Source organism: Miniopterus natalensis, chromosome 5, assembly GCF_054644295.1.
Source record: "Miniopterus natalensis isolate mMinNat1 chromosome 5, mMinNat1.hap1, whole genome shotgun sequence".
Classification (NCBI taxonomy): Eukaryota; Metazoa; Chordata; class Mammalia; order Chiroptera; family Miniopteridae; genus Miniopterus; species Miniopterus natalensis.
The window spans coordinates 8,141,747-8,169,055 of record NC_142085.1 but is presented as its reverse complement, the minus strand read 5'-3'; the positions used below and the strand labels follow the sequence as shown (position 1 = coordinate 8,169,055).

Genomic DNA, 27,309 nt, shown 5'->3' with positions numbered 1-27,309 from the left:
ACTCAGAGGAGGGGGCCAGTCTTAATAGAGGGTCTGGCTCCATTAAGATAATCTCTTATGCTTTTCCTTCAGCTGAGCCCCGACTCTGCCACAGAGGCCCTGGGGCATCTTATTCCCTGGAGGGGATAGCCCTCTGTACCCTGGCAGGACAGGGAACCGTGTGACTTTGGGCAAGCCACTGCTCTTCTCGGAGCCTCAGTTTCCTCATCTGTCAAACTCAATTGATGATAGAAACATGGTCCACAAGTGCTTTTGTATCAGATCAAGATTTGAATACCTGAGTGGCACCTGCCTTTCGCAGGTGCTGGAGGGACAGCCTGGGGTTGGGAACTGGCTGGGGAGGTGTAAGGGCTCCTGCGCCGCCAGCCTGGCTGTGAATTCGGCTTCTTGCTGCGGAAGGCTGGCCCTGGGTCCCCTCCCCTAGGACCCAGATAAGGAGGCAGTGGGCTGTAGTGACAGGGGGGCTCCCAAAGACGCCACAGTCAGAGCTTCTCGGGTCACACCTCCTGCCCTCAGAATGGCCTTCCCAGGCTCCCTTGAGCTCCCTGCTGGGAATCTGACGAATAAGAGGGGGAGGCTGAGGTGTGAAGGCATCAGCCAGGCCAGCATGGGAGCTGGAGCAGGAGAGCCTACACACTGCGGGCCTGTGAGTGCGCAGGAAGGAACCTGGGAGACCTGGGCGATAACCAAGCTGCGTTTGCAGCATCGCGGCCCAGGGTGTGCGGGCACTAGCCAGCAGCCACGCATGCTGCTCATTCGAGGGGCCTGCTCATGAGCACAGGGCCTGGGACAGAGCCTTGGGAGGTGTGTGTGGGTGTGAGTGTAGGCGGCACTGATGGACCACAGTGGGCAATTTGCTCTCATCCTCAGATTCACTCCTCTAGAAAACCTGATGATATGGTTATAATGAAGATAATCAGTGTTTACTAAGCACTTACTATATGCCAGGTATTATTGTATTTATGTGCATTAACTTAGCTTTATAACAACCCTATGAAGTGGGTGGTATTATTATTATTTGAGGCACAGAGAGGTTCAGTAACTGCCCTGAGATCACAGAGCAGTAAGTAGCAGAGCCAAGATTTGAACCCAGGCAGACTAGATCCTAAACACAATGCTGTATTGCCTCTTGCTTGTTTTAAATGGGAAACTGAGGCACAGAGAACTTAAGTGACATGTCCAGGGCCACCCAGCTGGCGAGTGGTGGAACCCTGGGCAGCTCCCAGCCTTGCACTCCTGGAGTATGAGTTGGAGAGTGAAGGGAGGTTGGGACTCCTGCTCCCCCGTCCACCCCAGGCTGACTGGCCCCCTTCCCACAGGGGGCGTGTGCATCGCCCAGTCAGTGAAGATACCTCGGGAGCCCAAGCCAGGGGAGTTTGACAAGATCATCAGGCGCCTTCTGGAGACCTCAAATGCCAGGGGGATCATCATCTTTGCCAATGAGGATGACATCAGGTGAGGAGGGGGGCAGTGGGGCAGGGGTGGGGAGCCAGGGATCCCTGCTGGTGACCCTCCTAGACAAGTGTGACCCCAGCCTGGGATCCAGAGGGGTAGGGTGGGCAACTGGGTGTGGGGCTGAGACAGCCCTCAGGCAGGGCCACAGGCTAGTGCTAATGGGCGCCCTGCTCTTCCCCCTCCCTGTGCTCTGCATCCATTCTCCTGGCCAGGGATGGGAAACAGATACTGTAATGGAGGGGCTAAGGCCTTGGGCTTGGGGCCAGAGCGCCTCGGTTCTAGTCCTGCTCTCTTCCCTACTAGCTCCGTGACCTCAGGCAAGTTTTTCAACCTCTCTGGGCCTCTTTTCTGCTTAGAAAAGGAGCTAATGATGCCTGCCTGAGTGTCTAAAAGCTGAATGCAGGGATGGCATAAAGGGCTTAGAGCAGTCTGGCATGCAGTAGGTGCCTAATGCACGGCAACCACCTCGCAGTACCTCCTTCCTTTTTTTTGCTGAGCTCAGAGCAGTGAGAAAAGGCCTGGGCTGTGGTTCTAGTCCTGGCTTGGGGACACAATCACTGTGGGTAGTATTGTCCCCTTCCCGGGCCTCAGAGTTTGCATCTGGAGAATGGGAACAGGTGGACTCTGGGTGCCAGGACCATGCAGGGCAGAAACCCTGGGCCAGCCCACAGCTCTGCACATCTGCCCCTGGGCCATGAGTCACAGATCTGAAACTTTAAAAGATGACCCCTGAACCCCCTCCTAACTTCCTTCCCTTTTCCCTGCCTTTTCCCTGTTACTGCTTCTCGGAGACTGGATGTCAGGGCCAAGATGGACCAGGCCTCTGTGATTCCCCAGTCTGAGGGGAGACAAAGCCCTGCTCAGAGTCTGGTGGGGGAGGCACCCCTGCATTTGCAGAGTAGGGTGACACAGCAGCCGTGACGCTCCCCAGGCCTCACCCATAGGTAGCTGGCTGAGTTGCAGAGCTGCTGTGCCCTCAGGCCTCCCCTGCTTACTGGTCCGCACCCATCTGCCCCCTCCATGTAGCTAACAGGCATTCTCTCTGGGTCCCATTCTTTCCAATACTTTTCCCACTTGGTAAAGAGCTCACCCTGGACTCCTGAGTTACAGGAGAGAAGATTTCCCCAGTAGATGTTGCTAGGTCCCTGCAAGATCAGAAGCCTAAAGACCAGCTCTAATGGAGGGAACTCTGGGAACAAAGGACCAGGGGTGGCTCAGAGTCCACCAGCTCTGAGCTGAGCACAGAGCTTGCTCCTGACCCCCTCAAAGCTTACCGGTGCTTTAATTCTGGCTCTGGAGGTTCCTATTGCCCACAGGTCAGCCAGTCTTGGGGTTGGGGGTGGGGAAGAGGGGTGGTAGAGGGGATGGGACCCCTTCTGAGCCCTTTTTCCTCACTTCAGCCACCAGTCCCTGCACTCCTGCCGCCCACTCCCACCCCACAGCCCAGCACTAGTCAGGTCTCATCCCCACCCAGGTATGCCCCCACTCCGGCCTCCTGCTCAGCTCAGATGGACCCTGAGCTGGGAGGGCGGGTGAAGGCACTGCGCCAAGTATCCCAGCGAAGGGGCCCTTGGGGGAGGGGAAGTGTGCTGGGAGGTGGGGGCATTTCTGGAAATCCACATGCATTTCTAGAAGCAAACAGAAGTAAAAATAAACCCAGGTGACTTTGCAGGGATGGAGGCTTGGTCATTTCTGGCTGGCAGGATGCAAGCGGGTATTAATAGGGCTGTGGGTGTGGGTTCTGAGAGCAGCCACACCAGTGAATGGTGAGTATGCCCTGGGGGCAGCCGCAGCAAGTTTGGGGGTCTGGAGATGGGAAGGGGGAAGGTGTGGGCTCTGGGGCCTGGAAATGTTTCTCCCTGGCAACCCTAGGCTGTCCTTCCCAGTGGGTCGCCTTCTGTACAGGCCCAGCAGCCACCCCAAGCCCTGGAGCTGTGTCCTGGCTCTCACACACGGGAGGGGCCTAGCCAGTTTCTAGTATCCTGGCCTCTCGCTTGCTGTGTGAACTTGAGCAAGCTGCTTGCCTCCTCTGTGCTCCAGTGGTAGGAGCTGGGTTGGGGGAATTCCTCCCAGTCCTCCCTGTTTTTTTCCTCTTAGAACATGTCTTTGAGGGGCTACTTAGTTCCTGCGTCTGTTAAGCACTGACTGAGCACCTCCTGGGGTCTCAGCCCTGTGCTGGCTCAAGGGTCCCTGATTTGATTAAAACCATGCCACAGTAGGGGTGAGCACATCCAGGAGGGTGTGGGGAGCAGCTCTTTGCAGGACCTGGACTCAGGCACAGAAGGAGGTGGGGTGAGGGGGCACTGCTGGCAGGGGAGCAGCAAGTGCAGCGGGCTGTGTGTGTGCATGTGTGCATGTGTGTGTGCATGTAAATGTGAGAAGGGATCAAGAGATATGGGTGTGGGTTTAGGGTGAGGGTGGCTTGAACATGAAAGGACAGGGGTTGGGCAGATAAAGTTCTGGGAGCCTGGGTCAGATACAGGGCAGGTAGACTTATGGAAGCAGGTCTGGTCTTTGCAGGGACAGATGTGGCCCTAGGGGACAGGAGTGAGATTGAGGGAGCACATGGGGCCTGTAGGCAGGCATGGGCCTAGGGGATAGGCGGGGGCTGGGGTCTATGTGTGGTATGGGTGAGAGGGGTACCTGTGGACCTGTGGCAGTTGTGGGCCAGGGCCAGAGGGAACTATGGGCCTGGGGGGACAAGCATGGATACTGCGGCAGCTGTGGGCCCTGGGCTCATGTGGGCCAGCGGTGGGGGATCCAGGCATAGCCTGGGGGACATCATGGGCTGTGAGGGCGACAGGTGTGTGCCAGGGAGGCGGTGGTCCGCCAACAGCCCACCTGTGGGTGTGGCCAGGGTGGGGCAGTTGCCTGGACAGACATGGCCAGGCTGGTACGTGTTCCCACAGGCGTGTGCTGGAGGCAGCACGGAAGGCCAACCAGACAGGCCACTTCTTCTGGATGGGCTCGGACAGCTGGGGCTCCAAGATCGCACCTGTGCTGCACCTGGAGGAGGTGGCTGAGGGCGCTGTCACTATCCTCCCTAAGAGGATGTCCGTGCGAGGTAGGCCCAGCAGGTCGATGGCATGCTTACCACTCACCTGCCACCACTGTCAGCCTCAGCCCTAACTTCCTTCTCACTGTCCCCCTGCAGCTCCCTTCCTCTACCCCACATCCGGCCTACCTTCCTCCTTGGCCCATGGCCTTTGTGTTGACTTTCTGGCCACTCAACCCAGCAGGATGAATCCAGATTCAGGGCTTTTCTCCCCCCCTTCTAGATATTTCTGGGTGTGGGAGACGTGTGGCACATACAGAAGGCTCATTGGTCAAGCACTCTCCATCCCCATATACTCTCATCCGTTTTCTGTCTGGAACAAGGCCCTTGGGTCCTCTGCTGGAAGGGCTGGGAGCTGCCAGCAGGCAACAAGAAGAGGGTGCTGGGCAGGGGTAGGGAACTCCCTGCAGGACCTGCCTGGGGCTGGCAGGCCCTGGGTGGTATTTGGGTTGGGCCTGCCCTGCTTAGCATCCCTTCTTCTTGGGACAGAACTCACAGTGACCCTGGACAGGAACAGACCGCTGTGGCCGGAACCTTGCTGTGAGTAAGGCGTGAAGTTCCCATTAATGGCCTGATTTGCCAGGGACCTCACTGTCCTCACCACAGGGGAGACAGGCAGGCTCCCAGGGCCTTCTCCTCTGCTTTTGCTCTGTTTGATGGAAAGGCCTGCAGACATCTGTCTCCACCAAACTTTCCAAGAGACTGAGGCCTGAGTAGGGGAGGGACTTGCTCAAGGTTACACAGCCATGTCCTCTATTCACCCCAGGAGAGGGAGCACAGGCGGGCATTTCCACACTACCCCTCCCAGCCTCAAGCCATAATAACACAAAATAACAATAACTGTGGCTATTGGTACCTACAAATGCCAGGCCCTTTACAGACATCTCAGTTAGTCCTCCCAGCAACCATGTGCGCTGCCAGGAGCTCACATTTAGTAGATGAATACACTGAGGCTCGTAGACGTTAAGTGACATACAGTGACCATTACGTGGCAGAGCTGGGATTTGAACCCAGGACTTGCCTGACAAGCCTCCTTTCTCTCTGGACCTTAGAGAAGCCTTTAGAGCAGTGGTTCTCATGTGACCGTACTTTTGACCCTGGGGGGACACTTGGCAATGTCTGGAGACAGTTTTGATAGTCACGATTGGTGGGTGATGCTGCTGGCACCTAGTGGGTAGAGGCCAGGAATGTAGTTCAACATCCTGCAATGCACAGGCCAGTCCCTCCCCCCAACAATGAACGATCGGGCCTAAAGAGTAGTGCCGAGGTTGAGAAATGCTGCTCTAGGCCAGCCCCTAACCAATGCCAGCATTTCTCCTACAGCTAACAGACGGTCATTGAGCCTCCACCTGGACCCTGCCGCAGACAGGAAGCTCACCATTCGGTATGGGCCCCATTGAGCTTTCAGGCCTCCTGGCCTGTCCCAAGCAGCCGAGTCAACTGTGCACATTACACGAACTGTCATCAATGAAGGAGGGGTGTCAGGTGGAGAGAGAGGGCATCACTTACCCGCCAGCCTGCCCACCCTGTGGCAGGGTTTTCTGGGCTTAGAGCAGAGGTGGCGAGTCCCCAGGAGCACACAGAGGAGGAGGCTGCATCTATCAGTGACGGGCAGTTCTGGCTTTGAAGGTAGAAGATCCAGCTCCCGGTCTTGCTGTGTAACCTGGGTCATCCTGGCCTCTCTGGTTCCGGCTCCTGTTCAGAACCAGAGAGCTCAGGTGCCTCTCGGTTTAGGCACCACGTCCCCCAGCCTCCCTCTGCTCCAATCCCAGGACCTGCAGGCAGTTCCTTCTCAAAGAGGACCGATATTAGCATTTGGTAGTAAAAAGGCGGCAGAAACATCTCCATCTTACTTCTCTTCCATAAAAGCAGCAGTTGAAAGATTACACACGCTCCCCCTGGGACTTCATACAGCGCTTTTCATTTAGAATGAGATGAAATGCTCCACATTTTGTTTTTTCCACCCGGGCCCTGGATCAGAGGATGTGCGCTCCTCCCTCCCTCCCCCTAAGCTGAGGGAAGCAGGAAGGGCGGGGGGCAGGTGGAGAAGGGGTTCGGGAGGCCCTGACGCCCGGCTTCCCTGCTTCCCTGCTTCCCTGCCAGGCTTCGACCGCTACTTCTCCAGCCGCACGCTGGACAACAACCGGCGCAACATCTGGTTTGCCGAGTTCTGGGAAGACAACTTCCACTGCAAGCTGAGCCGCCACGCGCTCAGGAAGGGCAGCCACGTGAAGAAGTGCACCAGTGAGCACGCGCAGGGCGGGGACCCCCCTCCCCCCGGCCTTGGGGGCGGGGCCCTGGGGGCCCTGGGGGCGGGGCCGCGGGGAAGGGCAGGGCGCAGCGCGGGGGGGGGGGGGGGGGGGGGCCCAGCCTGGTGGCAGGCACTGCAGGGCCAGGGGTCCCCGGGGCCGGGCGCCTGGGGGCGGAGTTGGGGCTCCAGGGGCGGGGTCCGAGGGGGCGGGGCCAGGGCCGTTTTAAGGTAAGACCCCAGAAGCCTTGAGGGCTTAGGGTGGGAGAAACCTCTGTGGGGAGCCACTGGAGACCCGCTGAGTGGGGGAAGGGGCTCCTAGTTCTCGGCAGAGGGCCCGGGGGGCCTGTGGTCGCCTTGGGGCTCACCTGGCGCCCACAGAACTAAACTGACCCCAGCTGCCCGGTGTCGAGTCCAGACCCTCCCGAGCCAGAGCACTTTACAGAAACCGGCTGTAACCGCGGGACTCCCCCAGCCGCTCAGACACCCGGGGGACCCCCGGCCATGCCTGGCCCAGTTCTAAGGACGGTGGGTCCAAAATCTCTTGGAGTTTTTAACCTAACAGGGAGCCTAACGGGGAGACCGACAGTAAACAAGACCCGTAAGTAAATAGGCTATGTCAGGGGGAAATGTGCAGTAGAGACACTAGAACAGGGAAGAAAGAGGATGGCCTCCGGGCGTCCTGAAAAGGACCGAGGGAACCTCCAGGACAGGACAGGACAACCGCCCGTTTTACAGATAGGAAAACGGGCTGGGGGGGGTAAGCAAAGGGACCCGAGTTTCACAGATGGGAGGTGGCAGAGCAGGGTTTGAACCCAGCTGTGAGCTCTAGGCCCTCAGGCCCCTGAGGTTGTCCTCATGGTTTGGATGTGGGTCCTTGTGTGCTCTTGGTCTGGGCAGCTTGGCAGCAGGACCTGGGCTCAGTGACATTGGGAGGTCTGGGTGCCACTGCCTGAGAGGTGCCTGCGCACCTCCCTCCTGCATCCTCCTGGACTGATCAATGCAGCTGGGGCAGAGGGCCAGATGACCAGCAGGCCACTGAACAGGCCACGGGGACATGCATGAATCTTAGGCAGTGGGGGGTGACACACTTGTGCCAAGGAGAGGAGGGAGCTTCATGATGTGAGCGGGCAGGTGGGGGAGCATGCTGCCCTCTGGTGGCCAGGGCTCACTGAGACTGGTGGCCTCTTGGGACTGTGGGTATCCCCTAGGGGCCCAGGCAAGTTCCTCTGTGGGTGTCTGTGGCAGTGTGTGTGCTCGCACACCTGTGTGTGTGATCGTGTGTGCATGAGTCGGTATTTCTACGGGAGAAAGGGTGTGTGGGTGCTTGTGTTCCTAGGTGAGCTAATAACCACAAACACCACTGTTTATAGTGCATCTACTATGTTTTAGACACTTTAAAGACATCATCTCATCTCACCCTCACGATAACTAGGGACTTTTATGAATCCCATATTATGTAGAATCAGAGAGCCCAAGCACCTTGCCCAAGGCTGCACAGCAGATGCCCCCGTCAGGCCGTAATCATGGGAAAGGTGCCGGGAGTGCAAACATGTCTGGGCATGGGAGGCTGGGCCCTCACAGGTAGGGTGACCATACAGCCTGTTCATTCTTTTTGGTGTAATTATGAGAATATCCCAATTTATTCTCAAAGTGCCCAAGTGGAGATGGAAAATGGTATGGTCACCCTGATTATAGGCCATCAGATGTGGCTCAAGGGCAGAGATAGGTGAGACTGGAAGTGGGGCAAGATGGATAACTGGCCTAGCCTGACAAGGGCTAGGGGCTTTCTGGAGTCACCCGTTGGTCTGGGAGAGGCAGGTGGGGACAAAGCCTGCGTCAGTCCATGTGGGCTCTGTCCAGACTCAACCCTCAGGTCAGGATTTGGGAACATCTCCCAAGTGGGCTGGTGAACTGGGGCGAGGGCCGCCTCTCGCCGCCCTCAGACAGGTGTTTGGGCTGCTTGCCAGAGTGGATTCAGAAGACCGTTGCGCTTCACTGCGAGCTGAGGCAAGCTCTGTGGCCTCTCTGGGCCTTTGCTGTCTCATCTGAGAGATGGGATTGATGGTGACCAGCCCAGAGGGTGTCTTGGGAAAGCATTAGTGGAGGCACTCTGTGAACTGTAAAATGGTGGCTCCCAAGCCTGGCTGTGCCTAGAATCACCTGGGAGCTGTGAAATGCTACTGGGCTCCCCCCAGACCCATTGCACAGAACCTGGGGGTGCGACCTGGACGGTGGTATTTTTAAAGCTCCCAGGTGATTGTATGTGTGTTTCGGGCTGGGAACCTTGAGTGGGAGCAATGCTTCCCCAGCCTTGTTCACACTGAATCACCTGGGACCTTTTCAAACTACTGAAGCCTGACTCCCACCCCCAGATGTTCTGATTGAACAGGTCCTGGATGCAACCTGGGCATCAGGATTTTCCAAAAGTGCCCCAGGTGTTCTACTGTGCAGCAAAGCGTGGGTGGCTCAGAGGGAGAGGCGGGTGCTGGGAGGGAGGACTGCATGCACCCCAGGCAGGAGGGCGGCGTGAGCAAAGGAGCAGAAGCTGGGTGAGCATGGGGTTGTGGAGGGAGTGGAAGGGCAGCACCTCGCATCTAACCTGGACCCTTCTTGCTGCATCTGAAGCCCCAGCAGAGGCTGGTAAGAGTCCTTGTGTAGCCCCAAGTCAGGTGCGGTGAGCCCGTCCATCTCTGGGTGAGGTGAGGATCAGGTTGCTGCTGGGAATGTTTGTGGGGCCTGAGACCCAGCTCTGGCTTCCCATGGCCCTGCCCTGGTTTGAGCTGGTCCCTTGGGAGAATGTGTTTGGCCAGGAGGACCAGGGTGACACCCATGGAGTACTTGCTCTCGACTGGGCACCTGGGAGGGAGGGGAAAGGGGAGGACTCACCCCCAGGTCTGTACCTGACTCTGCCTTCTCCCTGATGTGTAGCCTTGGACCAGTTATTTAACCTCTCTGAGTCTCAGAAATTTGTGTGTAGAACACAGAAGATAACACCCACCTCAGTGGGTTGTTGTGAGGGCTGAAAGTGATGCCTGTGAGAGGTGCTGATGAAATGGTTGTCATTGATGTGGGAATGAGTGAGAAAGATGGGATTTATAGGCAGTTGGGTAATTTAACAGCCCAAGCCTGCTGATACAATTCTGTCTCAGCTGTAGGATTCTGGATCCTGAGGGTGGGTGGTATAGCCTGTCCTCCGTGTTATGCTCATTTACAGAAGAGGAGACTGAGGCAGTTTGTGAACATCACAGCTGCAGAATTGGCAGAGCTGGAGTCACCCCCAAGCAAGCCTGGCTGCAGAGCTGGTGCCCTGTTCGGCCGCTACCTTCCCTCCTGCTCCTCTGGGCCCCTCTCTCCTGTCTCTCCTGTCCAGCCAGCTCTGTGTTCTCCACCTACCCCCACTCACCTCCTCCAGGATGCCTGCCCCATCCACACTGCCAGCCTTGGGTTGGCCCTGGTGTCCTAGATGCTAACAGTCAGCCTCTGCCTCTGTCAGCCCCTAGGCCTGGTGGCCTTCTGAGAGGATGTGAGGACCCTCTCATTCTGGGGTATTATACTTGGGAAGATTGGATCCACACTTCAACGCTGTCTTCTGTTGAATTCCATTTAAGACAAAGATTTGAGAGCGAGCAGTTTATTCGGGAGGGGATCCCAGGAAACACTGGTAGGGGAGGGCTGGCAGCCATAAAGGGAGCGGTACCAGGCAGGCCCTACTGAGCAGCTGGAGCTTCACTCCCCTGGGGCTCTGGGGGTAGAGAAGAGCAAGCCTCTCAGGCATCCCTGGAGGTGTGAGGGAGCCGGGGGATGTAGGCATCACTCCCGTTTATCACGGGAGTTCTCTGGGCTGGCGGCGATTCCTCAGCACACAGCCTGCCACATGCCTGGGCAATGAGGCTTCTATGGCCAGAGGAAGTCTCAGAAGAGTGGCAGATGCTGGCAGTTGGAGATGGGGCTGGTGTGTCTGGAAGTGGTAAGGCTGAGGGGTGTGGGCAAGCACCCATTCTCTCTCAAACATACCGCTCCGAGAGCCCAGCAGAGGTGGGTACGCGTCCTGGGGCTGCCGCTCCCTAGCAGTGTGGCCCTGGCAGGCCACTTTACCTCCTGAGGCCTCAGTTTCCTCATGCCCCGGAGCCCCGACCCCAGCAGAGCTGCCTGCCTCACGGTTTCCCGGGGAAGGGGTGGAGGTGCCCTGCAGGAAGCACTTGCAGATGGCCCGTGGATCACCCGCACCTGGGCGCGACGGGGGTCACCGAGCGGGCAGCTCTGCAGCTGTCACGGCCTGTGGGAGGGCAGCGCCCACTCCCGCCTCCTCTCCTGGCCCCCTCCTTCGGAGCTCACAGAGCAGGGTTTGGGAGTTAAAGCCGTAAACAGGGCAGATGTGGCATCCGTCTTTTTGACAGCACTGCCAGCCAGGTGATGGCTGAGCGCAGGAAAGCCCGGTTTATGAGGAAATAGGAGATATTTACTGCTTGCTGCTCCCGGGGCCAGGAGCTCTGAGAGGGAGGGCAGCTGGGGATGTGTGGGAAGATGCCGCTCACCCAGCCTGTGCTAATAGCAGTCACACCCACAGCAGCAGCTAATGTTTATATAGCATTTATCACTTAGCGAGCTCTGTTCTAGTGCTTTGCATTTAATCTCCACAGCAACCCATTTTACAGATGAGAAAACCGAGGCATAGAGATGTTAAAGACTTGCCCAAGGGCACAAGGTAATAAATAACAGCTGAGATTTGAACCTAGGCTGTCTGGCTGCAGAGATGTTTTGCCGGGCCAGTTGATGTCCTATTCCCAGGCCCTCCTGGCTATTCCAGCCTGGCTTTGAAGGCCCTTACGACCTCCACATTCCCGAAGGAACCTGAGAAAGGCTCCTTTCTGGGGAAGGGAAGAAAGACCAACATTTAGGATTTCCTACTATGTGCCAGGCTGTGCCACCCATTAGGGGAACTCACATTTACTCAAACCATCAGCCAGATGGTGGCCAGAGGGATCCTGGGCCCTTCCCCTCATTGCTGCTTCTCACTTGTTCAACTAGCGTTTACTAAGTGGCTGACTGTGTGCACAGCCCCTGTGCTCGGGGATGGTGCCAGACCTGCCCCAGGAGCTCTCCCTGCAGGTGGGGGACAATATGACCTTGCAGACAGGATGGGGTCCTCCCAGTAGTCAAAGCCATGGGCCTCCAAGGAGGACCTAACTGTGAGACTGGAGAGGGCAGGTCCAGGAGCCTCCTGGAGGGAAATTGAGAGTGCTGGGAGACTTGCGCCTTTAAATCCGGAGGTCAGAAGTCCTCACTGAGAAGGCGATACTTGAGCAAAGACCTAAAGGCGTGAGAGAGCACGGCATGTGGAGACCTGGGAAAGAGCCCACGAGGCAGAAGGCCCCGAGGTAAGCTCCTGCTGGCAGGCTGGGGAGCAGCGAGGAGGCCCCGGCGGTCCAAGCAGAGCAGCAGGGAGATGAGGGGCAGGGGCACAGACCATGCGGCCTTGTAGACAGCTTGTAAGGATATAGCCTTTTATACAGACTGAGACGAGGCCACCGCAGGGTTTGAAGGAGGACAGTGGGTGAACCTGAATGACCGCACACTTGTATGAATGTCACGCTGATTGTGTAGCTGTACACACACCCTGTGTTTGTTTATATGTACATGTTTTTACATGTTTGTATGTGGATTTGGGCGCAGGCATGTTCAGATTCATGCAGGTAACCCATAGGTGTAGATGTGAGAGCATGTGGATGTATATCTGGTGGGTTTTGTATCCTATGTGAGGGAATTGAGTCACGTGTGTGTGTGTGTGTGTGTGTGTGTGTGTGTGTGTGTAGAACTCAGAGGGTTGTACTGGGCAGGGTGAGTTGTGGAGAGGTGAGGGGGAGTCAAGGAGGAGCTCTGATTATTTCAACCTTGAAAACAAATTTCAATTACAATTTACAACCTGCAGACAAAGGTTGCAGTCACTGTAGTAACCACTGTGGGGTTTTGACAGAGAAAATCCTCTCCGATGGTTCCCTGGCTGGCTGTCAAGCGTGGCGGAGCCAAACGCATCTCTGGCTCATTGTGCCCCGGGACACAATTAGGACATCTTCAAACTGTTGCTCCTGTCATTGCTGCTGTGTGCCTGGGATTTATCTCTTCCACTAACTCTCAGAAATGTGTATCTTGCCTCCTCCCAGAGCTCTAGTGCCCCTGCCTGGGCCTGGGGGTCCCACAACTGGTGAGAGGGGATTTTCTGACCCCTTTTCCCTCCAGTCCTCCCTCCTCTAGTCCTGCAGACAAGGATCCTTAACTCCTAGTTAGGCTGGCCTCACCGCTCGCACAGGGCCTGGGCTCCACAAGGGAGGAGGCAGGTCAGGGGCTGGATGCGGGAGGAGAATGGGAGGCACAGTTCAGGGTAGTGAAACTCATTTGGACCCAGAGAGATCCGGGTTCAAATCCCAGCCCTACCACTCACCACCCACGCCAGTCCCCAGGTATGCATAAACACCTACTAGGTGCTAGGATTCCTGCTAGATTCTAGGTATGTCACTCAACCATCTGCAAACCTCGATTACCTCCTGCCGAGGGGCTAGTCCAGCCTCCCTCCCAGAGCCACAGGGAAGAGAGCGGGGCAGGCAGTGAAGGCTCTGAGCGAGCGCGGGCCATGCGGTGCGGGGGGTCATTGCTGAGGAGCCAGGGGCTGTGTGGCGAGCTGCGCTGGTTATGGGCACAGCCTCAGGACGAAGCATCTTGTCCTTGTTTGGTGTTTGTGATTCCTGCACCCCCCCAGGTGTGGGCACTGAGACTGTCATCGTGCTTCCTGTGGGGTGCGGGGAGGGCCTGCAGGGCTGGAGGGGCATGTGTGCTTGTGCATGTGTGTGTGCACGTGCACGTGCGCAGGTGTGTGTGGAGGGCTCACTCAGGGCCTGGTGCTGCCTGGAAGGTAAAGGGCCTTTGTAGGCTGCCTCACTGGGCCCATTTTCTCATCTGTAATTGAGGCTAGACTGGAGCAGAAATCTGGATGTGAAAGTGTATTGAGAAGTTTCTAGAAGTCCATAGCTGGCACCATGGCAGCTTTGGGGTGGAGATTTGGAGGGACCCATAGCACCCCAGAGCCCTTCTCACTGGAGCCTCCCAAGCAGAGGCAAGCTTCTCCGAGTGAGGTGCTTCTGTGAGGCCGTCCTCACGTCAGTGTCAGCACAGGTGGCTCTGTGACCCCAGTGGGAGCACTTGGTCCAGGACCCGAGCAGCCCAAGAATGGATGCTTCAGCTGGACCACTGAGGAGGGACCCCTGGGGAGACAGGGAGCAGAGGCTCAGGGAAGCTCGGCTGGGGAGATGCAGCCGGGGTTCATTGGTCGTGTGTGTCCTTGGCCTTGAGAGAGAGCCGCCTCCTTGCTGCAGTGGCCGCACCTCCTCCTGCTGTCCAGGTTAATAATTCAGTCTCATCCTTTTGAACCGTGGGCTGATGGGAGCTGCAGGGAGCTGAGTTTTGCCTCCTTCAGGCTGCAGAGGGCAGGACCGGGGCGGGGGGGCTGCAGGGAGTGTGGGGTCCAGTTGGGGCCTTCCAGGCCGCCCTGTTCCAGTCCCTCTGTCGCCGCTTGAGGACAGGACTATTCCTTGCATTTCTCTCTCGGCTCTAGAACCTTGTGATCAGAGGCCTTGGACATGGGTAGGCTGGTGAAGCTGGAGATTTGCTTTTCACGTTCATCCTGTCCCTGTTCGTGCCTTGGCCTAGAAATAGCTTTGCCTGTTAGCAAAGCTCTGCTGGGCCAAGCCTGAGGCAGGGCGGGGCTTCTGCGTCCTTGAACCTGGCGTTTAATGGACTCCTGTAGCACTTGGCAAGCCCCAGCCTCTCATGCCCTGCAGTGAACGTTAACCCATCCGTCCTCTCAGGGCCCTGATCCTGACCCCTTGAGGTAAGTGCCATCATTCCCCTCATTTTGCAGATGAGGAAACTGAAACCTGAGAGGTGGAGTGATGGGTTTAAGGTTGGGTTCAAGGTCACACAGCTAGAGGCATTGGTGGAGCTGGGCTTCTGGCCCAGACAGTCTTGTGCGCATGCAGTGCGTGCAGTGGTGGTGGGCATTGCGGGGCTTAGCTGACAGCTGAGAGCCAGGCAGCAGCCTTGGACCCCCGCCGCCCCCCCCGCCCCTATTTCCAGCCCTGAGGCCTCGCCATAGAGTGGTGGGCTCTGTCTGGACCAAACAGTGCCCTCAGAGCCAACTGGACATCTACCCCCAAACTGTCCAGTCTAAGTAATGACTCCTGACTCTGACCCCAAGGTTGGGGACACTGGAGCCAGGTTCACCCCTGGTCACGGGGTCTTGGTGGCAGGGATATGAGACATGGCACCAGCTCTGTGGAGCCCTGGGCAGACAAGGCACAGTGAATGTCACTGGACAAAGATGCAGGAACCCAGGGGGTGAGCTGAGTACTCCTGGGGCCTAAAGTCAAGTGCCATCTGGGATGAGGACCAGGGGAAGGGGCTGGAGCTGGGAGTGCTCATCCTGTCACCATGAGGCTGGCTGTGTGACCTGGGGAGTCCTTCCCTGGGCTTCAGTTTTCTTATCTGTAAAGTGACAGAATTGGAGCAGATCCCTATGGTCCTGCCATCCCTAGCAATAGCTCATGGGCAACAGACTTAGCTGCTCACCCTGCTGCCTGCTGGGGAATTACCTTGGCAAGGTGTGTCACTGGCCCTTCAGCAGGGTGGCATGGGATGGGGGTGGCTTATGAGGGTTAATTTCCTTGTCTTAGCCTTGAGGGAGGAGGCTGTGGCCATGCTGTGTGCAGGGGCTTTGGCCTCAGGAGGGGAAACCAGGCTTCCGTGGTGCTCTGTCCATCCTCTCTCTTGACGTTGCCTGCCATCCTCCTGCCCCCATGTCCTCACCTCAAAGTCCCTGCCCCCTTTTCTCTCCCCACCTCATTTTCCTTCCCCCTCTCCCCCAAATCCAGCTCCTACAGTCCCTCAGGCATAGTGTGGTGCACAGGATTGGAGCCAGAGTTCCCGGGTTCAGATCCAGCTCGGCATGGTTCTGGAGCGTCAATGAGTTTTTTGTGCCTCAGTCTCTTCATCTCTGTAATGGAGATAATTCCTCACCTCATAGCATTATTGTGAGAGTTCAATGAGTTAATATCCACAAAGAGCCTGGAACAATGCTAGGTGCTCAGGAGGAGGTGCTCAGGAGAAGTGAGCAGTTCTTTTTCACCATTGCCACCCAGAGCCCAGGCCAGGAAGCACCCCCTCCTCTAGAAAGCCACCCGGCCTGCTCTGGCCCACGGACCGGTCACCCACCTCAGTACAGTAATAATGTGGCGTAGTCACCTACCCTGTGCCAGATGTTTTTGTACCTCATTCACGTAGGGCTCACAGCACCTCTGTGGAGCAGGATTGAGATACCTTTTAGTGAGGACACCTAGGCCTCAGGCAGCCCAGGAGCTTGCATGGGGCAGAGCAGAGGGGCTGGGTGTGTCCAGAGCCCGGAGGAACCACTGTGGTTTGCAGTGAGAAGGGGTGGGTTCCCCATTTTGTAAAGCTTACTTACTCTGGCTAATGGGGGGTCACTGACTGGAGGGAGAGTGGGGACAATGGTGACTTCTGGTGTCTGGGGCAACTAGAGGCCATTGAGGGTATCAGGGCCCTGAAACCTGAGGGACTGCAGTCTGTCTCTCAGCTCCTCTAGGCCTCAGTCTCCCCACCTGTGTCTGGTGGTGGGGTGGTGCCCTCTGGCTGGAGCAGCTGACATGGTGAGCTGTTGTGGGGGCACCACTGTCCTCATGACAAACAGAGCTCTTGTCCTGGTGATTTCCCAGCCTGCGCAGGGCCAGCTGCTTCCATGATGATCCCAGGCCAGGCTGGGAGGGGCAAGCACCACAGCCACAGGGTGATGGTGACAAGGGGACCTGCCCTGGCTGTCCTGGGGCCTCAGGCCACAGGGTTTAGGGGTACAGTGGTGAGAGCAGCGGACCCTCCCCTTCACCCTTTGGGGACCCCCACGGCGCCTCCTCTAGACCACCTCCTGGGGGAACAGAGCAAGCAGTGGGCTAGGAGCCAGGAGAGCTGGGCTGCTCCCAGCTATGCCACCTCTCTGCTTTCCACTGTACCAATCTGCGAGGATGATGGGCGTCGCGGCACCCATTCTGGGTGTTTGGTTGCAGACCGAGAGCGCATTGGGCAGGACTCGGCGTACGAGCAGGAGGGGAAGGTGCAGTTTGTGATCGACGCTGTGTACGCCATGGGCCACGCGCTGCACGCCATGCACCGGGACCTGTGTCCGGGCCGAGTGGGGCTCTGCCCACGCATGGATCCCGTAGACGGCTCCCAGCTGCTCAAGTACATCCGCAGTGTCAACTTCTCAGGTGGGAGCATGGCGCATGGCATCCCCACCCCAGGGGTCCTGGGCCATGCAGCCAGGGAAAGGGGTCCTGGGCTCCATGGGGGGAGGTATTGGAGGGTCTCGTCAGATGTTTCCAAGGGGTGAAGCCTCCCCAGATGCTCCATGCAGGGTCCTCCCCAGAAGTTTTTCTGCCTAGCCTTTGAGTAAAGGCTCAGCAAAGAAACTGAGTGTGTGACACCCACTTCCCCCACAGGCATTGCAGGGAACCCTGTGACCTTCAACGAGAATGGGGATGCGCCTGGGCGCTATGACATCTACCAGTACCAATTGCGCAACGGCTCTGCTGAGTACAAAGTCATTGGCTCCTGGACTGACCACCTGCACCTTAGAGTAAGCGCCTGGCAAGAGGGCAGGGAGGGGCTCTGGGGGCGGAGGGAGTCACTCACCGCATCCCAACCCTGGGAGGACACCGAGGGGAGGCAGCCCCTGAGTAGCACTGATCTCTGGGATTGCTGCTGTCAAGTCGGGGTTTCATTCCGTGCCCCGCCCAGACGTCAGAGGGCCCTGAGGCTCCCACCCCGAGACGGAAGGACAGGGCTGCTGGACTCCTGCTGTGTCTGCCCCTGCCCTTTCCCCTGGCCTGGGCCTTTCTGCCTGCCGCCCACTCGCAGGGCCAAAAGCTGTGGACAGACGCTCACAGTGAGTGAAATGGCTGGTGTGGGCCCAGGGTAAGGAGGGGAGGGCTGCGTTTGGACAGAGGGCCGTGTTTAAGGCAAAAGGCACAGTCAGACGGCAGGTGGGGAGCTGTTTGAGAGTTGGTCCTCCAGCGCTGTCTAACCCACAGGAAGGCTGTCTTTTCCTGGGTATTATGGGGGTTGGGGAGAACTTCTCATGGGTCCTCCTAGCCACACTTTCCCAGCTCACAGTTGTTCCAGGGACATGGTGGCCTTCCCTCTCTGGCCCTGTGTCCCCTGCCATGAAGTAGAACAGTGTTTTTAGAGAGAAAGGACCTGTATTCATTCTCCAAGGAAATGCTTGTGGACTTGGTTCCCACCTTGCAAAGTGAAGGGGTGAGTGGTGCTCGGGTGGGCACAATGTGACATCTAGATGGACCAGAGAGGCTCCAAAGGCCCAGGTCCACGTCTGGCCCCTGCCATGCTTGCTCTGCATCCTGGAAGAGCCACATCCTTTCCCACTGTCCCTCTGGCAATTATCTTTTCTGATGACAAGCCCCTGGAGCTCTTCAGAGCAGTTTCTGCCCATGATCTCACTTAGCCTGCCCATCTTCTAAGTCAGAGGAGAGATCTCAGGAAACCTAGCCCAAGGGGCGTTCCAAGGGCCGCACAGCATAGTGGGCCAGAGCTCATTGCTATGGTGATGCTCCTTGGGTTACTGAGCAGAAACAGACAGACAGACAGAACAGGGAGGTGGGAGAACTTGGCAATGTGGGACAATGCCCTGCACGGAGCCATGCCTCATTTTGGTGTGGCAGTGGGGGCTGTGACTCAGTTCCTCGTAGCAGCAGCTAATCCTTGCTGAGCGCCTGCTGTGCACAGCTCCTGTTCTAAGCACATGGTCTCACTGTGCGGACAACAGCCCATGAGGCAGGCAGGCAGGCAGGCATGATATTACCCCATGCTACAGGCAGGGTAAGTGACGGTCCCCTCCCGAGGAACACGAGGCCCCTCCACCAGCATACCTTACCCACTTTCTCCTTGAAGCTCACTTTTGGCTGTGCTGTGGGGGCCACAGAACAAGCAAGGCTCAGGGCACCGTGGAGGAGGCCTCTTCTGGCCTGTGTCCAGACCTCACTTCTATAGGTTCCACAGACATTCATGGTTCCCTGCTGAGTGGCAGCCCTATCTGGGGGCTGGACATGCAGCAGGGAAGCAAACATGAAGACCCTGCCCTTGTGGGGCTGATGTTCTGGTGAAATCAAAGAATTTCCATGACAACTTCTAAGTAGAAACCACCCTAAGAAACAAAGGGCAGAGTGGCTTCATATCTGCTGTCACTGGAACAGATAGAAAACAAAGGCTCAGAGAAGTTGAAGTGTTTCCTCAAGGTCACACAGCCAGCGAGCAGCAGAACTGTGATCCTAGGGCTTGACCATATTCACTGCTCTTTCCATTACAGCCAGAATTTTCCAGAACACTCACCGCCACCCCGTGTCCTCTGGGGAAAGGTCCATCCCATGCAGTCTCCCACCCCGGGTACAGGATTGTCCTGCCTTGTCATTCTGGTAGGACACTGGCACTGGTCATTGCTGTGTACTTTAGCTACTAGGGGACCACACAGCCCAGAGCCACTGGGCAAGGTTCTTCCTCATGGTTTTCTTCCCACCTACCATGAAAGCCTTGGATTCCCCACCCCACTTTGTCCATCAGCCCTGAAACCCTCCCCCCTCACCTGCTGGTTTTCTACAGGAGGAAGCACCTGGCACATGCGTGTCCCAGTCCAGGCAGGCCCACTGCTGTCTAAGTATCAGCTCTTCCTTAAAGTCACTTCACGTAGAGCAGGCGCTTTGAATACGGCTCCCAAGCGTGGTCAACTCCCTTTGCCCAGTGCCTGGAGCTCTTCAGGGGCCTCTTGTTTATGTTCTGGACTTTTGTAACAACTGTAGTGAGTGCCCACACTCCTGTGGCTCCTTCGCTCACAGTGATTTGCCTTAGAGATGTAGAATGGTGACTAGTACTAGTTTAGAGCGAGATGTAAACCCTAACCCTGGGCACACAGTGCGTGTCCTGGGAGTAAACCTTTGTTCGTTGCTCTATGCTGACCCCCAGCTCCCTGTGCCTCCTGGAGGAGGCCCCGTGGCTGAGCCATAGGCAGCACTTCTCCACTCCAATGAGCACCCAAGTCTCTTGGGGGGTCTCATGAAAACTCAGACTCTGAGTCAGTGGGTCTGGGGTGGGCCAAAGTTTCACTTTTCCAACAAGCTTCTGGGTGTTGCCACTGCTGCTGGTCTGGGGCAACTATTGAGTAGCCAAGCCTCCTAAGCATGCCCTGCTCTGCTGCGTGCCCCTAGGCTGTTGCTGCTGCTCTCTGAGCTGTCTCCCCATACAATCCTGGGAATTTTGCACTCAATCAGGATTCCCCATAGGTTGGTGTATCTGAATCGGGAGCAACTTGTATAAATCCAGCTGTTGGTTTCAGCAGGTCTGGGGGGCCCGGGCAGCTGGATTTGTAGCGAACTAAGTGGGTGATTCAGGTGTGGGATTACAGGGTGCCAGCCAGTGGGGTGGCCCAGGGCACTGGAGCATGTCCTGAGGCCTGTTCTTCCACGATGTCATTGCCAGATAGAGCGGATGCTCTGGCCGGGGAGTGGGCAGCAGCTGCCCCGTTCCATCTGCAGCCTGCCCTGCCAGCCAGGAGAGCGGAAGAAGACAGTGAAGGGCATGCCCTGCTGCTGGCACTGCGAGCCCTGCACTGGGTACCAGTACCAGGTGGACCGCTACACCTGCAAGACGTGTCCCTATGACATGAGGCCCACGGAAAACCGCACTGGCTGCCGGCCCATCCCCATTATCAAGCTGGAATGGGCCTCACCTTGGGCCGTGCTGCCCCTCTTCCTGGCTGTGGTGGGCATCGCAGCCACGCTTTTCGTGGTGGTCACCTTCGTGCGCTACAACGACACCCCCATTGTCAAGGCCTCGGGCCGCGAGCTGAGCTACGTGCTGCTGGCGGGCATCTTCCTGTGCTATGCCACCACCTTCCTCATGATTGCGGAGCCCGACCTGGGGACCTGTTCTCTGCGCCGTATCTTCCTGGGGCTCGGCATGAGCATCAGCTACGCAGCCCTGCTCACCAAGACCAACCGCATCTACCGCATCTTTGAGCAGGGCAAGCGGTCGGTCAGCGCCCCGCGGTTCATCAGCCCCGCCTCGCAGCTGGCCATCACCTTCAGCCTCATCTCGCTACAGCTGCTGGGCATCTGCGTGTGGTTTGTGGTGGACCCCTCCCACTCAGTGGTGGACTTCCAGGACCAGCGGACGCTCGATCCCCGCTTTGCCAGGGGCGTGCTCAAGTGCGACATCTCGGACCTGTCGCTTATCTGCCTGCTGGGCTACAGCATGCTACTCATGGTCACGTGCACGGTGTATGCCATCAAGACGCGCGGCGTGCCCGAGACCTTCAACGAGGCCAAGCCCATCGGCTTCACCATGTACACCACCTGCATTGTCTGGCTGGCCTTCATTCCCATTTTCTTTGGCACCTCACAATCGGCAGACAAGGTGAGTGGGGGGCTGGGTCTGAGGGTGGGGGGTGAGGGCAGGGAGTAGGGAGCAGCCTGGGGAGCTGGCTGGCCTCCCACTCTGCTTGGAAGTACCTTTTTTCATGCTTCATTCTGCCTTCCCTCCATTGTGAGTTTTTTCTCCAGGTCCTGGGATTTCTCTCCTCTCTCCTCTCTCTTTTCCTACCTCCTCTCCCCTTTCGCTCTATCTCATCTCCCCTCTGCTCTCTCTCCTTCCTCCTCCCTCCCTTCCCCCTTTCTAGCCTCCTCCCCTTTTCTCTCTTCTTCGTCTCTCTTCTCTATGAGCCTGGGAGGCTGCACCATCCTTCATTCATCATTCTTTTCTAGACTCTCCCTGTTACCTCTCTCTCTGCTCAGCCCTGCCTTCTTGTCTGTCCACTCCTCTTGTCTTCCTCACAGGATCCCCATGGGTCCCTGAGGTGGGAGATGTATTAGGCACTCTCTCGCCTCTCCCAGCCCCAAGCTGCCCTGAAGCCCAGGAGCTGGGGCCTGGCAATGTCAGCCCAGGACCCTTTCCTCCAGCGCCCCCTGCTGGCTCTGTAGGCCACCCTGGACACACCCCAAGGGCCCCACAGTCTCTGCCCATGTCCCAGCACAGCATTGCCTGGGTTCTGGGGGATTATCTTGAAGAATTAGGTGTCAGTGAAGTAGAGGCCAGAGATATGGAAGATGGTGGGGACCCCAGCTCCTGGTCTGAGCTCTGTGTTTAACTGTGGGGTCCTGGGCAAGCCAGCTGGCCTCTGCCTCAGTTTCTTCATCCGTGGATTAGGGCCATGATCCTTCCTCTGCGTCCTTATAGGTGTTGTAACAGTCATATGATGTGGTGGGTGGAGAAGCAGTTCACCTGCTGTATGGGTCTGGGACTGAGGAGAGTGGTGGGACAGGGTGGATGGTGTAGGGCCCAGTGGCTGTGGGAATGCTGTTGGCTTTTGCTGTGAGTGAGAAGGGAGTGCTGTGGGACTGTGAGCTGTGAGGGGGGTGCTGTGACGTAGGTTTAAAAGGATCCTTCTGGCTGCTGGGTGGGGCCCTGAGGAGGCAAGTGGGGATCAAGACACCCTGTGAGGAGGTTGCTGAGTGATCCCCACAGAGGCTGCGCAGCAGGCTGGCAAGGAGGGGGGATTCTGATGTCTCTATGGTGGGGCTGGCCGGTTTCTGATGTATCGCATGTGTGTGGGACACACAGAAGAGGCAAGGATGACTTTGTGGCTTTTGGTGTGAGGATGGGAAGGAAGGGGTGTTGTCGACTAAGGAGATGACAGAGGAGCCGGTGTGGTGTGGGGTCCCTTGGGTGTGCTAAGTTTGGGATGCTCGTTAGATGTCCGAGTGCAGCTGTTGAGTCAATGGCTGAATAGATGAATCTGTAGTTCAGGGGCCAGGGCCAGGCTGGGGATGTAACCGGGAGAGCCATCAGCCCGTGGATGGCATTAGAGCTGTGAGCCTGGGTGTGAGCTCTGGGGGAGGCTTGGCTTTCAGCGAGGCTGCCGCCAAAGTCCTGACAGATAGGTGCTTGTCATATGCCAGGTGTCTTACCTAATGATTAGCACATCTCACAATAGCATGTGAGGGTAGATATCCCATCTCCATTTATACATTAGGACATGGAGGTACAGAGAGGCAAAGTGACTTGTCTAAGGCCACACAGCACATAGGTGGCAGAGCTGGACATCACCCTACTCTGTCTAACTCAGGAACCCTCAGTCCAGTCCGTGATGCCCCCTGCAGCTCCCCGCCTAGGGTGGGTGCCCACTTTTTCTCCAGCAGCTCCTCAAGGAGGAGCTACACCTCTACTCCGAGTACCTTGGAGCAGCCCAGGGAAGGCCCTGAGTGCCCTGAGGTCTGAGACTAGCCTGGCTCCAGGCTGTCCCGCATACCTGAGCCAGAGCAGCCACCAGGCCTAACTTGTGCTGAGACCCAGGTCTCCAGCTCCCACCAGGCCTGCGGGAGGCCCTCCCTGCTGAGGGCAGGTGCAGGCGGAGACCCCACGCCCTGTAGCGCTGAGGGGCCCACAGAGCCAGCAGGGGTGGGCGCCCCACACTCCAGGAAGCTGGCAGCTTGAGGAATGACCCTCAGTAATACCAGGAGGCCCCTCCCAACACCTTCTGAGAGAGTAGAGGTGCCTTGCTGGAGGCTGACAGCATGGTGGGTAAGCCCCTTGCTGTGCCTTCTGTAATTTCTTCAGACTCCCTGCCTGCACCCGCTCCCATGGTGTCTCTGCCACCTCCAGGTATCAGACCCTCCCACCTCCAGATTCTGGGGCCCAGCCCTCCAGCATCTCTACAGGTGACCCCACCTGCCTCTGATTTCTCCCTTTTTAGGAGGCTTCCCTCAGTACTGACTATGAAAAGGAGCCTATGAGAGGATCTCTTCTGAGGCCCAGAGAGGAGCAGGGCCTTGACCCAGGTCACACAGCAGGCTGGCCACCAACCTGTGCCCATAAGACCCAGCTCTACCCCCAATGGCATGGGGCATGGACTGTGCCCCTCCTTCTCTGGGCTGCTGCATGAGGAGGGGTGGAGGAGATGAGCTCTGAAGTCCCTGCCTATTCAGACCACCAGGCTTCTTAGAGGCTCAGACAACCCTGGGGCCTTATATGTGCTGTCAGGTCGTAGCTACAAAATGCCCCAGTGGGAGCTGCAGGCCTGGCTGCCATGTGTGTGTGAGTGTGTGTATGTACACATTGAGTGGGATGCGCCCAGGGGTTCCTGGCTGCTGGTGTGTGGTGTATGGGTATGCAGATTGTGTGCAAATGTGTGTAAGTGGAGTGTGTGCAGGTGTATGTGTGTGTGTTCAGGTGTGTGTGCAGATGTGTGAATGCATATTTTTAAATATGCATACCCAACTCTGTACCCAGGTACATGAAGGGTACATGTGTGAGCCCAGGTGTGTCTGAGTCAGGTGTGAGTGTGTGGTTTTGAGTTCAGGTGTGTGCGTGAATGCAGAGATGCAGTATATGGGTGTGTGTGTTTGTGGGCATGCGTGTGTACAAGCCCACTTGTAGGTGCTCTGCTGCACCGGTTCCCCCAGGGTGCAGGCGCTGGTGCAGGTGGAGCTGGCTGTACCGCTCTGGTGAGCAGGCGGGGATTTCCCAGCATTAAGCCAGGATCTCCAGGGCTTTTCACCATGGCCAGCACTTTACCTGAGCCCCTGAGCCGACCAGAGCAGGGCTTCTGCACCATGTGGGGTTACTGCTCAGTCAGGCTTGGCCCGGGCTGTGGGGGCCAGGCAGGTTGTGGGGAAGTTCGTCTGGTGTGTGCAGATCTGAGGATCCCAGTATCCACAGGGCTGGTCTGGACAGGAGTGCAGGGCAGGCGAAAGTCCTCAGGACCCCCCAACCAGGGCCCCTCACATTCTGTACCCACCAAGCCTCATACAAAAACAGGAAAGCATCACCCACAGCCAAGTAGCTCCTCTCTGTGCCCTTTGTCCCACCCCAGGGTGACCTCTCTCCTTCCCTATGATCCCCAGCCCTGATAGCCTCCTTCCCTCTGGAGAGCACTGACTTGTGAGGCTTCATGCAGGATTCCTTACAGAGGATGGAGCGGAGCACAGCAGGGGCCTGACCAAAGAGGGGGGGCGGGAATGGAGCCGTTCAGACATCTCTGGGGTGGATGGGAGAGAAGGGGGCCTCTCACTCTGCCTGGTTTTAAGACCTGCCTCTGTGCCAGGGCCCCTTTTCTGTAGGAGTGCCTGCTGGTTCTAGAGGTTCTAGAGGTTCTATGGGACCACTGCTTCTCTGGTAGGGTCAACATGCTACCACCTCCTGTTGACAGTGTGCACCTTCACACAGCAGTGCCCGAGCCAGTGGTGGGGTGGGAACCCCAGACCCTGGGGCAAAGAGGGGGACAGGGGATGCACAACCCCACTTCTGCTGTACACATGGTGGCCACCCCAGCCTGTGAGGGCGGGGACCTGGCAGATGGGCAGTGCTTTGCTCAGGTTTGCTCAGTTTACACCCCTCCTTGTATTTTGTTTACCAGAAGGCTCCCAGGCTGGGAAGCAGACTAGGACAAAACTCCAAGGGCTGAGCCACTCCTGTGCTCACCGCTGGCTCCAGTGTTTTCAGGACCCAGCACAAAATGAAAACGAAGGGCCCTTGTTCAGAAGTTATTGAGGATTCAAGACGGCGGCAGGCATGAAACCAAGCATGGGCGCCTCTAAGCACAGGCACCTGTGTGGCTGCCCAGGCCACATGCCCATGTTGCTGACTCTGTTCGTGTTAGTGGAGGGCTCAGCAGCCACACTGGGTCAGGACAGAGTGCGATTGGGAACCCAGACCCCCGGCCCAATACAGGTCTACGTCCACTGCAAGGCTCACCCTGCCCAGAGACGGGGCCTCTACTCCGGCCCACCAACTCCATATGGGTCCAACTGTACCCCCCCATAACAAGGTGGGGGCAAATGGCCTAAGATAGATATCTGACCTGGAAACATGGTTCTTATACTCAAGACCCCCCAGTGTGAAAGGAGAGAGCCCCTCCCCTCAGAGAACCACCTTCTAATGAGGGAGACACACCTCACCCCCAGGGCACTCCCAGTCCAGTGGGGAAGACCCAGGACTGTTCTTGATTATCCCCGGACCTCCATTGTTCCTCCAAGGGGCTATTGTGATTCTCTGGAGCCTGACCCCCTTCCCTCCTTCCCCCTGGCCACCAGCCCCCTCCCACTGGCTTGTTAGGACTTCTCCCCATCCTTGCTGGGATACAGCTCCATGCATGGGTGACAGTGGGCTGCGTGTGAGGACTGGAGAAGGGCTGGCTGTGTGCTCAAGGGGGACAGTGGACATGGAACAGCCTCTTCTCACTCTCAGCCTCCTTCCCCATGTGCCACGCAGATTTCATGTGGCTTCTAAGCCTGCTCTGGGGAGTAGCCTCATGGTTTGAGTAAAGTAAGCACTTTCATCCCATTGCACTGATAAGAAAACTGAGGTCCAGAGAGGGATGAGGCTTCTCCAGGGTAACTCAGCTCTTTCCTCTCACACCCTCTCTCAAAGGTAGGAAACTCCGGGAAGGGTGGCTGGAATGAAGGCCTTCAGATTCGGTTCGTGAGGTATTTATGGAGAGGGGCAGAGATGGGGAGGATCATGAAAACACAAAGACCTGCCCCTAGGGGCTACCAGAGGAAGCCAGTGCCCCGGGGACCCCAGGAAGTGAGTTCAGACCCATGATGTCCACTGCTGGGTTAGGTGCAAGGAATGAAGGGTGTCATGGGCAGTTGGGTAGAGCTGGGGTCAGGGAAAGCTTCCTGGAAGAGGTGGCACATCAGCCAGGACCCAGGGAGGGCGCTGAGGCCCAGAAGCAGCAGATTTAGGGAATGGAGCATCCTGCTTCCCCATGCCCAGACCTGGGGACCATAGCCTGGGCCTCCCCAGGCTTCACCCTGGCTGAGGGTGACCAGAGGGACAGTTGAGGCCTGGGGGACCGGGAGGGAGGGAGGGGATCCCAGCTGGGGGCGGTGGGAATTGTCAGGCCCTGCCTGGAAGGCCCCACTATTGAAGAATGAATTATCTGACACCCAGATTAATGGAGTTTCATTTTGCTAAACATCTGTCACTGTTAGTGCTGGCGAGCAAGCGTGAAATGAGCTCGGAGCATGCTGCCACTGCCGCGTGGCGCCGGGCGCCATGGCTCCCAGGCCAGGGGCCTGCTCTGCACAGGGTGGCACGTGGGGGGCAGCCACTGGATGGGGGGCCTGGTTGAGGGGCCCGCGTAGCCACTGGGAGCGACTCAAGGCACCGACAGGAGTTCATCCCACTCCCAGTCCTGTGCAGGGGCTGCTCCTGAGGAGGGTCAGCGGTGGTCCCATCGGGCCCTCGGGCTGCCTCCTCCAGGCAGCGTGCAACACCGGGAGCCACCTCTAAGAGCTTAGCTGTACCGAACATTGTGTACCTGCTTTTACCATTTGTCCGTCTTGCACCCTCACAAGGGCCCTGGGAGGTAAGCACAGTGCTGTAATCGCCACGCCTGTATTGCCGGTGAGGAAACTGAGGCACA

The 27,309-nt window shown here is 57.5% G+C and overlaps 1 protein-coding gene across 1 annotated transcript in view; it reads left to right on the top strand.

Annotated features, from left to right (window-relative positions):
- GRM4 (glutamate metabotropic receptor 4) overlaps positions 1-27,309 on the top strand; it is a 162,708-nt gene that overhangs the window by 73,246 nt on the left and 62,153 nt on the right. Inside the window, exons 4-9 of the mRNA XM_087817237.1 lie at positions 1,320-1,455; positions 4,365-4,519; positions 6,614-6,754; positions 16,886-17,086; positions 17,318-17,454; positions 20,364-21,299. Coding sequence (XP_087673363.1) covers positions 1,320-1,455; positions 4,365-4,519; positions 6,614-6,754; positions 16,886-17,086; positions 17,318-17,454; positions 20,364-21,299 — 1,706 coding nt within the window. The remainder of the gene's footprint in view (positions 1-1,319; positions 1,456-4,364; positions 4,520-6,613; positions 6,755-16,885; positions 17,087-17,317; positions 17,455-20,363; positions 21,300-27,309) is intronic.